The following is a 16,743-nucleotide window of genomic DNA, read 5'->3' as shown; positions in this document are numbered from 1 at the left end:
GCAGACAGGGCCGGGTGTGTGTACACGTGGGCGTGTGTGTGTCTATGCGTCCCTGGGTCTGGGACGTCTACACATTTAGGCATGTGTGTGTCTGTGGTGATAATTCGTCTAGATGTGTGTACAAGCAGGTGTGTGCCCACGTGGGGAACAGGCCTTACGGTGGGCTGGGGCCAGTCAGAGGATGGAAGAAAGCCCACAGAGAAGTTCCTACCCGCCAGGCCTGGAGCTGGGGAGGGGCTGGGACGGTGTCCCCCTCCCCGGGTGCCCCACCTGGGCCTCACCATGGCCAAGTAGTTATAGTCTGTGGCCTGGCCCAGGCCCAGCTTCCTCTTCTGTTCCTCACTCATGCCCTCCAGCATGCAGTAGAACACGTGGTAATTCCTTTCATCGGGGGCCTAAAAGTGGGAGCACAAGGTGTTGGGGGATGGGAGGGCGGGAGGAGGCCATCGGGAGCCAGACAGACAAGCAGACTGTAAACAGTACTATGTTAACAAGTGCCTTTCATGAAAAAGTCCCCGTGGGTGGGTTTCCTGCTGGGATTTCAGGCACTGAGGCAAGCGAACTGCAACACAGGGACAACCAAGGCCATGCAGACGGTGTGCACCCCACACCCCCTGCGGCTGGGGCTCCCGCGCAGCTGCAGCTCTGTCCAGGGGCTCGGACCCACCTGGCGACAGACACGTGACTTCTCCAGCAGGTACTGCTCGATCCTGGCGCCCTCGATGGCGCCCCGCTTGTTGAAGTGGATGTCGATGTACTTCCCGAAGCGGCTTGAGTTGTCGTTGCGAATGGTCTTGGCGTTCCCAAATGCTGCAGGGTGGGCAGACGTTCATGGGTCACGGTCAGTGTCAGTCGCCCCCAGCCCCCCGGCCCCGCCCTGAGAGCCCGGCCCTACCTTCCAGGATGGGGGTGGCTTCCAGCACCTGCTGCTCGATCCATGAGTGCTGCCCGCTGATGGCCGCCAGGAACTGCAGGATCAGCTTTGTGCTCTCCGTCTTCCCTGCCCCAGACTCCCCACTGCAGAGGAGCCCCAGGCAGAGGCAAGACCTGTTACTGCCCTAAACTACGGCCCCCCCTCCAACCAGCTCCCTATCTGTTAAATGGGCTGACACTACGGACCTTCCAGGTCTGGGGAAGGCGAAAGGAGCTCAGTGCCCTGCCACAGCTAAAGGTTACTTTCTTTCCCCTTATTCAGACACACACGCTCCTCCACCCATACTGCCACACAGCATGGCACGAACTAGATGCTCGATCAATGCTTTGTTGTTTTACTCTCTGCCCAAGAGAGAACAGGAGCCTAAGGTTGCAACTGACCATAATTTAACAGGAGCCAGCAGTAAACAAGGTTGGTCTCAACAGTTAACATGCGCTTTGGTAGCGTTATTAGAGGTATAAGGCCTGGGAAAGGGGAGGTGATTCTCTATATTAGGAGGCATTAGCGGGAGCACAGAGCAGGAGTTCTAGGGGCCAAGCCTGGGGCTCCATGCTGGTCCTGGGCCGCCCACCTGATGATACAGCACTGGTCACGGCTGTTGCGCTTCATGTTGAAGTAGCAATTGTCAGCAATGGCAAAGATATGTGGGGGCATCTCCCCAATCTTCTTGTTGGTGTACTGGCGGATGTGTTCTGGCGAGTAGATAGAGAGCAGCTGGTAGGGGTTCACAGCCACCAGGATGGAGCCCGTGTAGGTCTGTGGGCAACAAGGAACAGGGAGCTCACTCCTTCCCATGTGGGAGGCTCTGACTCTAGAAAGCTCTCAGGCTCTGCCCTGCTCCGTCCCTCTGGAAGGGACAGCACTGGCTTTGGAGTCCCATGGATCTGGGGTCAGAATCCTACCTCCCTATGAGCTGGGGGTGGGGCCTTCAGATTAGCATTGGGTCGGGCTCACAGTAGGTGCTCAGAGACATTCGATGAAAGGAGGGAGGAAGTGGGGAGGGAGGGAAGGCGGGTCTCAAAGCCTCAATTTCCTTATCTTTATCCGTAAAATGGGCATAATATAACTTTATGAAAGAAGATGGTAGACTTTAAAATGTATAGCACACTGCAGGTAATTCTCAAATGCTGGCCCCCACCTTTGCCTCCAAACCCTGCATCCCAAACCTTCAGAGTAAAATTCACAAACTGGACCTTCCCAGAGTGGAGGAGTTGGGTTGGTGAGGGGGGAGTGGAATGAAGCCATAAAGAGCTAAAGGGGCTGGGTGGGCCCCAGTCTCTGCAGCACTGCCCCTGTGCTGTGGGGGACAGAGTGCCTCCAGCCATCCCAGGCAGTGGGGACACACAGGCCAGACACACCTCAGAGAGCCTTCTGGGGGCTTTCTCTCCTCGGGCTCCTCTGTTAGGGCACCTACGTGCAAAATTTCCTGCTGTGGGCCCTGCTACACAGGGGACACAAGGCCTGGCCCTCCTGCCACCAGGACACAGGGAGGCCCTCAGGGGTTACTTCTCCTTCCCTCCCCACCTCTCCCCACTCCAACTCAAAAAGGTCAGGCCCAGCTTATAAATGGTGACGGATCTATTGACATCTGGGCCCAGAGGGGTTGAAGAAAGATGTGACTGTGCAGGGGAGGCGACAGCCCTGCCCATCCCCTCCCACCCAGGGCCCAGTGCATCATACCAGAGCCCCAGTCACGCCCTAGCAGCCTCGGCCAAAGGTGGCTGTGCAGGGAAGGCGCTGCTGCCAGCACCGCATGCCAGGGCAAGTGCCCACCCCGGGGGCAGGTGTGGCCATGCAAAGCTGCCCTGGGCTGAGCGCCCCAGACCCAGGCTTCTCTCCTGCCAGACATTGTCCTTTTGGGCCCCAGTGGACTCTCCTCTCCCCCTGGCTCTTCCTACCAGCTAGACTCTGGTAACCAGGTAGGAGAGACAGCCACAAGGAACATCCCTTTGGCAGATGACTTTGCTTCTCTAAGCTTCAGTTTGCTCATCTGTAAAAGGGAGATGGTTAACACCCACCTCCCAGGGCTGTCATAGAGACCAAAGGGCACAACCTTTGACAGGTGTCTGGTATAGAGTCAGCTGTCCACAAATGCTCCCTTCCTTTCTTCTGAATACTTCCCTAACAAAGCGATGCTCAGCGACCTGGCCCGTGATCCTCATGTGGCCTCCGGCCAGCTAGGCTCTGTGCTGTCATTCAAGAACCCTTCCCTGAGGCACGTGGGGAGGCTGACAGCCACACGCTGGGTGGCAGGGAGGGAGAGCTGGGGCCCTGGCAGCTTGCACCAAGCACACGGATTCCTTGAGATTGGGGCGGTGGGGGGGGGGGACGGGGGAGTGGAGGGCTCATCAGTGGGGATAAACACAGAGGCATAAAAGGACAGGACACTTGGGAGGATTGCTGGGAAAAGGTCACCCTGGCAGCTGGGAAGAATGAAGAGCAGCTACAGACACAGGAGGCAGAGACACTATTTCAGACCCAATGAACCGATCGACGGGGTGAGTCAGAGCCAGACCGAGGTGGCCCTGAGGACAGACCAAGCACAGGGCAAAGGGAACGCTGAGATGCCACAAGCAGCCTTCCAGGGGCTGAGCCTGGACCCTCTTCTCCCCCTCACAGCTCCCATGGCCCTGTCTACTCTGCCCACAGCCCAGAGGGCCCTCCTGAGCACTAGACCCCTCCGCCTCCTGCCCCACTTGATGTCCACCAGCCTGTCCAGATGGGAGCTCACTCTCCCCTCAACCCTGCTCCTCCTCTGCCTCCCGGCTCGGCCAACAGCACCACCACCATCCTTCATGGCTGACCTTCACCGCCGACTTCACCGCCGACCTTCACCGCCGACCTTCACCGCAGACCTTCACCAGGCGGACCTTCACCAGGGCGGGACGCCGGGAGGCCTCCCTCTCCTTCATAACAATGCACTTCACTCCGTGGGCACGGCCACCTCCCCGGCCAGGCGCCTCCCCTCTGGGCTCCAGGCTTCCACACTGGCCCCTACAATCTGTCCTCCACTGGGAACCAGAGTCAGCTCTGAAAATCTGACTGTGTCATCCTCCTCCTGAAAACCCTCAGGAGATTCCCCATGGCCTCAGGACAAAGTCAGTATCCTTCCCCTGCCCACAGACCTCCGAGCCCTGGCCCTCGTTATCTGCATCCCACAGCCAGAGGCTCCCTCCATATTAAACCTTCTGTTAAAAGCACCAAACTCCATCCCCTGCCCCCTCACCCAGCCAACGCCTGCTCATCCTTCAGGTCCAAACGGAGATGAGCGCTCCCCCCGCAAGAAGCCAGGCGCCCTCCTGTGTGACCCATCACAGCCTCCATGGTCCCCTTCACTTGGCCCCCGACTCCTCCATAATTCTGGTTCAAGGCCTCTGCCCCCCAGCCTCACTCCTCTCTCTACCTGGGGCCCAATACTGTGCATGGTGCATAAGACACGCTCAGCAAATGTTTGGCAAGTGAACGAATGAGTCACTAAATTAATGGATGGAGAAGAAATTCACTGCTGTCCACAGGAAACAGCAAGAAAAGGAGCTGAGGGGACAGGCCTGTCAGCAACACTGCGGCGGGCCTGCCTACGCTGACAGGAAGGATGGCCCGGGCTGGGGCTAGTGGAAAAAGCACACAGGTGTGAGGAGAAATGCTATCATTTGTGTAGAAAAAAATTTTTAATTATATATATATAATTTAATATCATATATATCATATATATATAGTCTTTCTCTTAGAGGATAGATAAGAAGTGAGTAGCAGCGGTCATCTCTGTGGCAGAAGGAATATTTTCCAATCTGTAGCACACGTACCCATTTCAAACTAAATAATAAAAACGAAGCCTTTTCCTTCAGCGAGAGGACCCGGCCCAGCAGAACAAGGACACACCACCTGCCAGGGAGATCCCTGTCGGGCGCAGGACTTGCAGCTTCCAGGCCATCTCTCTCTGTATTGTCAGAAGGCCCCTGTGAGATGTAGTCATGACGCCCCTTCTTAGATGGGAGAACTGAGCCTCTGAGAAGGGGCGGGGCTTGCCAAGGTTGCACAGCAGATAAGCAGGGAGTGGGATGAAGGAGGGACCCTGGCACCAGAACCCCAGCTCTCGCCTCCCCACCTGGGCTCCCCCAGATCCCAGGAATTCACCTGTGAGACTGCGGAGCTGGCAGTGGGGGAGGTAAGAGAAGTGAGGGGCTTGGCCACTGCTGACAATGAGACTCAGGCCCATCCTGCCTTTCTCTGGGCCTTAGCACCCGTCCGTCCCCTGAGGTTCTAGGCGCTGCTCCCTGAGGCCCTCTGGCTCTGTCTCTCCAAGGGTTCATGGTCAGCAGAGAGTTAATGTCCAACTACCCAGCACAGGCCTCTTCTCCAGTAATAAAGCCTGCCCTGTGGGCCCATGGGCAGGAGTAGGGAAGAGATAAGGATTATTCCCAAGACAAGGACATAGCACACAGGTCCCTAGGGGCCCCCAAGTCCCCAGGTGGAGATCAAGGAGCCTCTCTTGGGCCAGAGACACACCCCAGGAGATATGGTAGGAATCCACCTCCTCCAGGAAGCCTCCGGGCCTGCTAGCCCTGGGGCCTCTCCCTTAGCAGACCATGGAGAACAAGACATACATCTTAGACACATACACCTTCCCAGTGTCACAGAGGCACCCAGCCCATTGTGCCAAAGGGACGGCTGAGACCAGAAATGGGTGGGGACTCCCTAAAGGCAACCTGTCAAGACCTGGATCCAGGCCCCCCAGCCCCCAGACCAGGGCTCCAGCCCATGTTTAGCATCAGCCCTGCCACCTGTTGCCCACAAGACCCAGGGACGACCCCTGGCCTCTGGGACCACCCAGCGAGAGGTTGCTAGGTGTCGTCTGAAGGCTCTGCTCCATGTAGGGTGCCTCGGGCTGACTTACGGCCCTGGGGTGCTGTCCCTCACACACCTGGGGCCAGGCCAGCTGGAGCAGGCAAGCCCTGGGCAGACAGTCAGGGACAGAGCGTCCTCCGGGCCAAAGGCTGTGAGTGGCCGTGGTAATCTGAGGAAATCCTGGGCGTGTGGGGGTGTGCCCAGGGTAACCCAAGCCATGAAGTGACCAGGGGTTGCCATGGTTAGGGACAGGTACGGTTTCTGGGTGGGACAATGGCCTGGCTGCTTCTTCAAAGCCCTGCTCTAATCCTACTTCACGCACCCAGTCACAGAATCATAGAGTCAGAGAGTCATTTGAGCTGACTCTTGAGCCCTACAATTGTGGAGCACGGCTCCCCAGACCAACAGACACCCAGCATCTCAGGCCCACAGACTATCCAAGCTGGGCACCTTCCAGGCGCCACGACTTGACTTCCAGCCATGAGTCTCTGAAGGAGAAAGACAGCTCGGACACCTCGTGTGGGCTCCACCCCCGTGCCCTCCCACCCTCACCCAAAAATCAGTCAGAAAGGCTACTAGTGAAACTTCTAATGAGGCAAACGGTGCAGATCCCAGCGTTCTCTGGAGAATCCACAAAACTCTAGAATTCTTTTCTTTGATCCCACAGTCAACCTAGGTAAGGCCTAATGTTCAGGCTGATTTCTCTGCCGGCTGCCAGTCTACCCTCAAAACTTCACAAACAAGATTCACTGATCTCGGACTGTCTGAAGTTTTTTCCTCCTCTCTCCCTTTTGAATCCTGTGTTTGCCTTTGTTCTTTGATTCAGTCTACCAACCGACCCCCTCACTTACAAAGAACCATTTTGCCGGCAAAATCACTAAACAACGTGCAAAATAACCAACTACATGCCTCTGAATTATTCTTAGACATTGTCCGCGGGGTCCCTGGTGGAAACAACTCCCACCTCACTCAGCTCCCCCCTGTGAAGCTCACCCCCAAAAGGAGATTGTGTCAGGACGTCAGCTCTGCAGTGGCCTCCCTGGGCAGGCAAGTAGGTAGGCTCCCACTCACCTCCAGACCCAAGTGTCAGACTCCACCCAGGCCTGGGTGGATGGCCATGGAGAGCCCCTGGACCATCCTGTGTCCACCTGCTGTCCAGAGAGAGGAGGGAGGAGGGAAACGCCAAGAACTGGGGTGCAGACACCAGTGGGTCCCGTGGGATATCTCTGGCCTGGGCTCAAGTCCTAGCTCCCCCCCGCCATTGTCTAGGTGACACTGCTCACATCTGGAGGTGCCATTGTGCCCTGCCCCCTGGGTGAGGAAAGGAGTGAGAGGGGCTTTGTCAGTACTAAGGGTCTCCCTGAGAAAGCTGCTTGCTGTGCCAATGCAATCAACGTACGTCAAGGGCCCAAGCACAGCCTCTTCTTGGGAGCTGAAAGCTACAGAAAGACCCAGAGTGGGGAGGCTGGCAGGGGGCCTCCCGAGCAGCTGAGGCACCACAATTCCAGGACTTCTGAGGGCCCGAGAGTTCCTTGTTGTGCTTCCTCAGGTTCCCTCAGACTCTCCCAGCTCTGTCTCCCTGGCTCCCCTTCACAGTCCTGACAAATCACTCACTCGGCACGGTCCTGCCTCAGGCCTTCTGTTCATGAAGTGTCCCTTCCTGAACGCCATCTCCACCAGCGGCCAGGAAGTGACCTGGCAGCGAGACCTCACTCCTACAGACTCTGCGGAACCAGCTCCGCACCTCTCTCAGGCACTTATCACCCCACACCTCCCATGGCCCTGTCTACTCTGCCCACAGCATGCCCAGCCTGGGGACCTGGCTCAGGGGGCTCCCTCCTGCTCTCTCCTTGTTGTACACCCACAGCTTCCTTCACCCCTGAGCTGCTTGGGCACACAGCTCCGGGCCTGGCTAAGCCTTATAGAGCCTAAGTTTCCCTGTCTGTAAAATGGGACTAGGTCAGCAGTTCTCAGAGTGTGGTCCAAAGACCCCTGAGGGTCCCAGAGACCCTTTCAGGAAGTCCATAAGGTCTTGTCTTTTCCACCTCCATATCTGTGAGGCCAGATTTTCTTCATACACTTCAGCCAACACAATGTCACATCAGTCTGGATGTGAAGTAGATACAGGAATCGGGTTGTCTTCTATTGAGTCAGATACTAAAAGTATTTGAAAAAAATGTAAAACAATGCCCCTCTTCTTACTAATTGTTTTATGTTGGCAAATATAGTTATTTTTCATAAAAATACATTATCCTGTAATGGATTTTTTGTGGTTACTTTTAAATGTCTCAGTTAAATTTCTAATATGTTAAATATCAATAGATACAACCCACATAAACAAAAGCTCTTTGAGGTCTGCAATAATTTTTAAGAACACAAAGCATTCCTGAGGCCAGAAAGTGTGAGAATCTCTAGACTAAATGATCTTGATGGGCCCTTCTTGTTCTCATGGTCTCTCAGCTCACCTCTTGGGATCAGCTCACCCCTGGCTGAGTGAGATGCTCTTTATTTGTCCTCTTGAGTTTCAAGGTGGGGAAGTGTGGGAGGGTGTGTATGACTGGTCCTAATTTCAAGGGTTTGGGGGATCAAGGAGCATGTCCAGCCTCCATCCCCTTCAAGAGGACACAGACTTCCAACCCATCCCCTCTTGACTTTGAGGACCCGTGGCAGGTCCTGACCCCACAGCAAACCCAGGGAGAGCAGCAGATCCCCCATCTCTGGGCAAAGCACTGAGCCTGTCACTGTCCCCTCCCTGGTCTGGCCTCCCGGCGGTTTCAGCCCTACGGAGGCACATGAACCTCTGGAAAAAAACCTCCCCATTCTCCAATCACAGACCACACAAGCCACAGCCCCAAAGAGAGGATGAGCCACAGACCCGAGCGGCTGTGGGCATGGGCTGAGTCCCTGGTCCCCAGTGGCCAGCTGCAGAGGCTGGGCAGGGCTGGCTGCAAGTCAGAGGGACTGAGAGTGGGCGGGGCTGCTGGCAGGCGGGGCGGCACTCACGTAGATGAGATGGTCTCGGTATCTAATGAGCAGGTTGCGCAGGATGCCAGCTTCGTTGAGGTCCCCCAAGCGGATCATGTCCTCCACGCCGTGGACCGACGTGGGGTGCATGGGCTTGATGTGCCTGGCATTCTGCGGGGAGATCCAGTGTTCCTGTGGGGAGGCACAGTGGCTAACGTAAGCTAGTTGCGTCCTCCTGGCTGCACTTTGCTAGAGAAGAGTCCCGGGAGGGACGGGAACCCCGGGTACCTGCGACCCCATAAGGGCCTCTCCTGCGGCCAAACACTATCATTTCTAACATCTATGAGGACGTTAGCGCCCACCCCTACCCTTCATGGACCACTCTTCCTCCTCTTAGGGGATTCCCTCTGCAGACCTAAGAGGTGGGCATGGCAGGGATTTTGGCCTACCTCATGGTTGTCATAAAGGGGATTAGTCTCTCCAGCCACCTTACAGGATGGAGTGGAAAGTGTAATCACTGGAGTTAGACAGACTTGGCTTCAAATCCAAACTCCGATAAACAAAGGCACAAGAATTATTCAGATAGTGCAGTATTTCCTGCTGCCACGGGGGGCAGATGGTTGCACATCTGGGCCATAGCCTTTGTTCTTTCAACAAGTTTGTGAAGCCGTGGTTTCCTCTGACCTCCCCCAGGTGGTCTCCAGCACCCTCTACTCACAGCCCCAGCTTCTCAGAGAAGTGAGAATCTCTCCTGTGCTCTGCACTGTGGCTACAACCTGAGTCAAACCTCCAAAGCCCTCTGGGGCCCCCTCCTTGTTCCCAAATGCCGGAACCCTGGGAGCCTCAGGACCAGGCAGAAAGCTGACTGGTTCCCCAGGCTGGGGTTGGTGCCTCCTCTGGGCTCCCACATACCCTAGGTCTCCCATTGCAAGGCAATGGTCACTGCCACTGTCGGAGCGCAGTTCTGGCCCTGACCCCTCAATTTTCCCCAAGGCTGGTTCCATGTCTGCTATACGCCTGGTTCACAGTGCCTCATATAGGGGCCAGGCACAAATGACGTGGCAGGGGATCCCCGATGAGACAGATGGCCGGCTGGGGACTACTAGGAACCAGTCTGAATTAAAAGCAGAGTCCTAGTCATGGAGAGACCCCAGAAGTCCCCTATTCCAGCCCCCTCACATCACATGAGAAAATAGGATCAGAGGACCACGGCCCTCAGAGAGGTGAGGGGCAGGCCAGCGATTGCTCATGACTCCAGTTTCCCTGGCATTTCACGGCATCTCCTGGGCCAGGGCATTACATTCCAGGTCAGGCCCTCAGACAGCCCTGACATGAATGCGCCTGGTGGTGAGATCAAAGAACCTGCCGACTTTCCAATCCCGTGTGGAACATTCCTCTCTCCCACCCTATTTCTTGATAAAAGCTGATCCAATTGGAAAATTCCCTTTCCCTGACTCGGTCCTAAGCCCTGGAGTGGGCCAGAGGGGAGAGGACGCTGGGCAGGCTGTCTGCCTTCCCCGCTCGACCCCAGCCTCTGGTCCCATAATTCTTCCCCAAGACACTTCCGCACAGAGTTAAGAGGTGGCTCAGCCACTGCAAGACCTGTAGCCCTGTGCACATCGCTTTGCTTTCCTGAACCTCTACAACCTCATCTGTGAAATGGGAATGAGATTAACAATCCCTTTTTCTTGGAGATGTTGGGAGGGTTAATTGATACAATAATGGCCAACCTCTGTTTCACTCCTGCCAGGTCTAAAAAGCACTGGTGCCTGATAATTGCTCAACCAGTGCTGGGTATTATCACTTTAATGTTTTCCAGTTTTTGTTGCAAAAGAGATGTATGTTCTCATTTGTTTCTCTTATCATCTCATCATGGAATTACCAGTCCCGTTTTACAGTGAGGAGTCACATTGGAGAGGTAAAGTGGCGTGCTCAGTTAGATGGCAGAGCTGAGCCTTTCCCCGCCCCTTTCCTGCATGGAAGGTCGCCCAGCTGAGGTCAGCAGCGCTCAGGTCAGCGTCCACAGACACCTACAGCACAGACCAAAGTGTAACCAGGGCAGAAACTGAGGCCTGGCCCTGAAGGCATACCAGCGAGAGACAGAGAGGGAACATGGCCAATTCTAGGGCCTGGGGGCACATTTGGGAAAGAGCTGGCCTGGCACTGAACTCAGAGAGGCAAGGACCACATGCTCTGTAGAGGAAGGGAAGGAGGGGTACATCTGCCAATGAGAACAGCTTGGACAAAAGCAGAGCCTTAGGACTCCAGTGAGGACGGAACCATGACCTTTCATTCATTCAGCAAGTCTTTACAGAGGACCTTCTCTGGGAGACCTTTTGTTGTGCTCTGGGGAACCAGATGTGATTCACCTGGTCCCTGCCCTCAAGCTGAGGGAGTCTATGGGCAGACAGAGGGGTCAAAGATGATGGCCTGGAGGTGGGGTAGGGGGAGGGAGTGGGAGTAGGAAAGGCTGGTGAAAGGGGAGGCCAGAAGCCGCTAGGGGTCCAATGCCACTGAAGCAAACCCAGCCCCCTAACCTGCTCCCAGCCAGCCAGCCACAACCCTCCCCCTTCTGCAGCCCCCGTTCTCAGGGGGCAAGTGGGAGGGGACCTCTGGGATCCGGTGACACAGTTATGGGACACCATCTGACATGCAACATGACCCAGATGAAACTCAAGCCTGCAGGCAGAGTCCCTGGGCCCCACCCGGGGGGTCCAGGCTAGCCTGTGGGCCTGTGTGTGCTGCCAGCCAAATCCGTGTCCCCCTTCTGAGGCTGCAACCTCACAGGGGCTTCCTAGAAGGCCCTGGAACTGGAGCCTCTGGAATGACGTTGCAGGCACTCCATTTCTAAAAGCTCAGGGGACGAAAGTGTGGTTAACAGAACCTGAGCTCTAAGCTGCCACTGAGATGCTGGGAGAGGAAACACCTACACAGAACCCAGAGGTCCCGGGTCCTGACCCCAGCACCATCATTCACTAGCTGGGTGACTCGTCCTGAGGGTCCCTCTCTGGACTCCAGTTTCCCCTTGGGGTAACAGTTGCTGTCCTCCCTGCCTTTCACAGACACTGTGAGGACCTAAAGATAGAACTTCGGTCAAAGGGCTTTGCAAACCCCAAGGCGGGTATCCCCGGGGGCTGCAGGGATAGCAGTGATGTCCCTGCCTCCTCCACGTTCAGTACCAGGCCTCCAGCGTCCTGAGCCCTCCCCTGGAGCTCAACAGAGCCTTCTTCTCCAAGTCACTGCACCCTCTTCCACCCCCATCAAACTAAGAGGCTAAGATGGGGACTGTCTCTGTGCCCCCAGCGCCGGCCACAGCGTCAGGCACAACCCAGGTTACGGTGGAACCTAATCTCTCTGGTCCTCCATGTCCCCACTAGGCTGTACATGTGCCCCTGCCGCATACACACATGCCATGCACACGCACACATGTCCAGAGTTCCCAGGCTTCCCCTCTGGGCCCTCATCAGGGTCACCTTCTCTAAGGCAGGACCCTGACTTAAGACCTTTTCTTCCCTCCCCAAGGCCCCACTCTCACTGTCTATTAAACTTACACTTCCTGTGGCCCTTTTCTTCAGGGCCACAAGAGATAAAGCATTCAACTGTTAGACTAATTCCAGGGCAGCGTCGGGGTGGACAGTGAATTCGTGTGATGCCATAACTCCACAGAACGAGAGCGGGCATTTTCAGACCCCCTCACCCTCTTCTGAGGCATTCACGTGTGATCTCAAGTATGAATCAATAACCCTGTGAGGGTTCAGGAGGGAAAGAGATTTGGCCAAGCTTGCATAGCTAGCAAGTGGGCAGGATGGGATTTGAATCCAGTCTGTCTGACCCGAAAGCACCCCTGTACCTGAGGAGCTCCCAGTCCGGTGCCACCTCCTGCCCCACTGTACACACCGGTATGCCCACACAGACACACATTTCTAATACCAGGCAGAATGGACTGAAGTGCTGGTGGAACTAGAACAGGTAGCCTGGGGCAGAAGGGGAGGCTCCCTCCCACGGGGGTGATGGGGAAAGCTCCATGGGGGAAGGGGGCTCTGAGAGGCAGAAGCGGGGCACAGGCACTGCCTCCATCCCCCTGAGGCAGGTCACCTGTCAGCCTGGGTCCCCCCCAAGGCCTGGGGGCGGGGTGGCCGTGGGCTACTCACATTTCCTTCATCGTCCACCACCTGGATCTGCCCAGAGTCACAGAGCTTCACCACTGCCCCGATGGGCACATCAAACTCCTGCCCGGATCTCAGGTCCATCCAGACATAGTCCCCCTGCGGGTGAGAGAGGCCCAGGCCAGGTGAGCAGGGAGGGGGATCGGGTACTCCTTCCAAGCAGTCCTGTGCCCACCCCTCCACCACCAGAGGCTCTTGTGCCAACCACAGAAGAGGGAAGAGAAGGGAACTGGCACTGTGGAAGCCATGGTGCCAGGGCCTGGGCTGGGCACGATGTAGCGTCATCAATCCCTCCTCTGGGGCAGCTGTTACTGTCCCCAGTTTATAATGAGTAAGCAGAGGCTCAGAGAGGGGAAGAGCCAACACCACACAGCTGGGAGGCTTCAAGCCCAGGCCTGTCCAAAGCCCTGACCTCTCCCCAAGACGCTACATCCCACACATGTACAGCAGACTCATTGCGGTTTAGGCAGAAACACTTCCCCTCTGTCCTAAAGGAGGCGTACCCCCAGGACATTCAAACAGCCTCTGTCACCTCCTTGGTCAACAGTCACAGTTATGACTTCCCTGCAGTGATGCTGCTCTGTGCCAGGCCCCATGATATATGTGGGCAGCGCTCTCAGCCACACTGTCTCCTGGCTTGTGGGGACATCCCGATCTGGGGCCAGGGGACCATTATATTTGTGTCCCCTGCAGCGTTCAGCAAAGGGCCTGGCTCCCACTACACTCTCAGTAAGGGTTCGCAGAAGCCAAATCTACAACCCAGAGTCAGAAAATGGACTTAGAACAACCACGTTCAGCACTGACGCGTTCAACATGCATGTACTGAGCACATACTGGGTACACGGCACTGATGGATCTAAATGCTGGGGATCGAGCAGTGAGCATGGAGTCCACATTCTAGTTGGGAGGAGACAGAAAACAAACAACTGAGCAGGTACACGGTCACTTGGGATGGCGGTAGTGCTGTGATGGAAGTGAGCACACCAACGCTGGAGAAAGACAGAGCCGGCCAACCGGAGACTCATTCGCCGGAGAAGCCACTCTATGAAGGAAACCTCTGAGCTGAGACCTGAAGGGCGAAAAGCAGTCAGGCTAGGAAAGAGCAAGGGTAGGAATCTGGGCAGCGGAAATGATAAGTGCAAAGGCCCTGAGGCAGGAAGGAACCGCAAAGAGGTGGTTGTTGCAGGACCTGATGAGAGAGAGAGATGGGCAAGATTCAGGACTCATAGACTCTCATTGGCCTGTAAAAGTTCGAATTTTATTCTAATCTTTTTTTTTTTTTTTTTTTTTTTGCTGTATGCGGGCCTCTCACTGTTGTGGTCTCTCCCGTTGCAGGGCACAGGCTCCGGACGCACAGGCTCAGCAGCCATGGCTCACAGGCCCAGCCACTCCGCGGCATGTGGGATCCTCCCGGACCGGGGCACAAACCCATGTCCCCTGCATTGGCAGGCGGACTCTCAACCACTGTGCTACCAGGGAAGCCCTTATTCTAATCTTAATAAGAGTATTTTTTTGGGGTGGTTCCCAAGTTCCCCAGAAGGGTAAGAGAACCTAGACATCCTAATAAAAATATAACTTCCTATTAATGGCAGTTAAAAACATAACAGTTGCTAAAACTGATTCACAATGAAATAAGCCCGTGGGGATGGCCCAGGGGAAACAGCTCTGGGCTATGAGACTGGGATCCAGGACCCACTTGGCCTCCAGTAAATCGCTGACCTCTTTGAGCTTCAGTTTCCACATGCCTCAGTGAGGCGTGGGCTTGGTGAGTCCCAAGGCCAACTCTTCACTGTTTCAGCCTCCTCCTGTTCCCATCAGAACCAACTACTTTTCGGCCACAGCCGTCATTATGGGCCTTCACTTCATGGGAGGTTAGCACATGTTAGAAACAGACTAGCTTCAAACCCAAGCTGTCTCCCAGAGAAATTGAGAAAAATTGGAGAGCATCTGGGCTGGGAGGAGAACTCATGCGTTTGCTGAGCATCTACTGTGTGCCCAGGCTCATGACTGCTTCCCATCTAATCCTCACGACTGCTTTAGTCCCAAGTCCAAGCTGTGCTTCCGGCCACACTCCTCGCCCTCTCTAAGTGCCAGCCCAGGACCACCTGACACAGTCCTGCTCAGGCTGCTCTGTTCCAACTGCCCCCAATCTCACCCCACCTTTCCACTGAGTGGACACCCAAAGCAAATAGCAACTCTTCCCTGGCCCCTCCTCACTGCCGCACCTTCCACCTCCTCCCCAATTCCTAAAGAGTTAGTTCATTCATTCAGTACATATCTGTGGAGAGTCCGCTGTGGGCCAGTTTCACTCCAGACCCTGGGGCCAGAGCAGTGAACAGAGGGGAAAGCAGAGGGCCTAGTAAGGGCCGGCCCAGGTTGGAGCTAGATGAGGGGGCGCTTGGAGGATATGGGCAGCACCAGGGCCCTGGGAGCCATGGACAGACGTTGGACTTTCTTTCAAATAGGACAAGTAGCCACTGGGAGGTTTTAAAGCAGGAGAGAATGGCATAATGGATTTACATTTTCAAAACTTCCCCTGGCTGCTGTGTAAAGAATACAGGCTCTCCTCCAGTCTTCGGGGCCCCTGGGCTTGCCCCTTAACAGCCAGCACCACTCTGGGTCATCACCATGGGTGTCCACTCCCCGCTAGCCTGCAGCCCCGTGAGGGCAGGGCTGGTCTGAGTCTTCCATTGGTGACTCCCCAGAACCAAACATAGAGAAACAGTTCTTCTCTCAGTGAGACAGAGAATCAGAATGTGAAACAGCGTGTATGTGAGCATGTGTGTGAGTAGGTAAGAGGGAGCATGTGACAGAGTTCGTGTGTGAGAGAGAGAAAGAGAGAGACTACCTGATTCCCAGAGGCCAGCGCTGGCGGGCAGTGGCACCAGGACGTTGCTCTATGCAAACTCAATACCCCTGCAACAGGCCAGGTGGTGACTTACATGCTTCCCTGTAATTAACTGTCTCACTGACCCTTATGACAACGCTTAGGCAGGGCACTCTCTCTCTACTCCATCTCCTCAAAGAGGTCAAGAAACATGCCCAAGGTCACACGGGTGTTTTGTGGTAGAGCTGGGAATGAAGCCCACGCCTGGCAAACTCCAAATTCAGTGCTCTCTCCCTACATCCCCTGGGCCCCATCCTGAACCCAGCTCTGCAGGCAGAACAGGAAGCACTGATAGGGTCCCTGGCTGGAGATGGTTTGTGGACCCAAAAGGCAAACTGGAAGCTCCAGCTAAGGGCAGCAAAGCAAACAGAAATGTCTAGAACCCTCCTAGCCAAGGACTGTCACCAGGAGGGTGGCGACTTAACTTTCTCTTCTCTTGGTCTGAACTCGAGGAAAGAGGCTAAAATGGCAGCTAAGAGGCTTCAGGGAGGAATCTGGGGCCTGAGAACCTCTGAGGGGGACAGTTCCCATGGTCCCATGGAAAGCACTTGGGGCATCAGAATGCAGCTGGGTTGTAAGGGTCCCCATTTTACAGGTGAGGAAACTGAGGCCGAAAGCGAGAAAGGGATTTGGCCATAGTCACTCATCAAATCAGTGACTGATGAGACTGTGAGCATCTGCAGGGCAGAGCCTGAACCCAAAACAGGGTAGGTCAGGAATCGCTGGATGTGTGAAGGAAGGAGCAGAGGAAGGAAGATGTAAAAGAACATGACACTTTTTTGAGGGGCAGGAGAGGGGAGGAGAGGAAAGGGGCACTGGGCTCAGGTCTAACCCCACCAGCCCCTCCCCACAGCCGATTCCAGGCAGCCCATGGCTGTATCTGGCCCCATTCTTACCACTCGACTGTGAGGGGTGCCCCACTAGGGACCTCACCCAGAATCAAAAGT

The 16,743-nt window shown here is 55.5% G+C and overlaps 1 protein-coding gene across 3 annotated transcripts in view; it reads right to left on the bottom strand.

Annotated features, from left to right (window-relative positions):
- The window catches only part of MYO7A (myosin VIIA), an 86,900-nt gene extending 73,895 nt beyond the window's left edge, over positions 1 to 13,005 (bottom strand). For all 3 annotated transcript variants that reach the window (XM_060160100.1, XM_060160101.1, XM_060160103.1), the window contains exons 1-6: positions 12,895 to 13,005; positions 8,783 to 8,935; positions 1,506 to 1,690; positions 896 to 1,017; positions 668 to 810; positions 282 to 395 (exon numbers count right to left, since the gene is read on the bottom strand). In XM_060160100.1, the coding sequence (XP_060016083.1) occupies positions 282 to 395; positions 668 to 810; positions 896 to 1,017; positions 1,506 to 1,690; positions 8,783 to 8,935; positions 12,895 to 12,993 (816 nt within the window). In that variant the 5' untranslated portion in view covers positions 12,994 to 13,005. The remainder of the gene's footprint in view (positions 1 to 281; positions 396 to 667; positions 811 to 895; positions 1,018 to 1,505; positions 1,691 to 8,782; positions 8,936 to 12,894) is intronic.
- Between the last annotated feature and the right edge of the window lie 3,738 nt (positions 13,006 to 16,743).

This window comes from Lagenorhynchus albirostris, chromosome 9 (genome assembly GCF_949774975.1).
Source record: "Lagenorhynchus albirostris chromosome 9, mLagAlb1.1, whole genome shotgun sequence".
Lineage (NCBI taxonomy): Eukaryota > Metazoa > Chordata > Mammalia > Artiodactyla > Delphinidae > Lagenorhynchus > Lagenorhynchus albirostris.
This window is presented reverse-complemented; position numbering and strand designations above follow the sequence as displayed.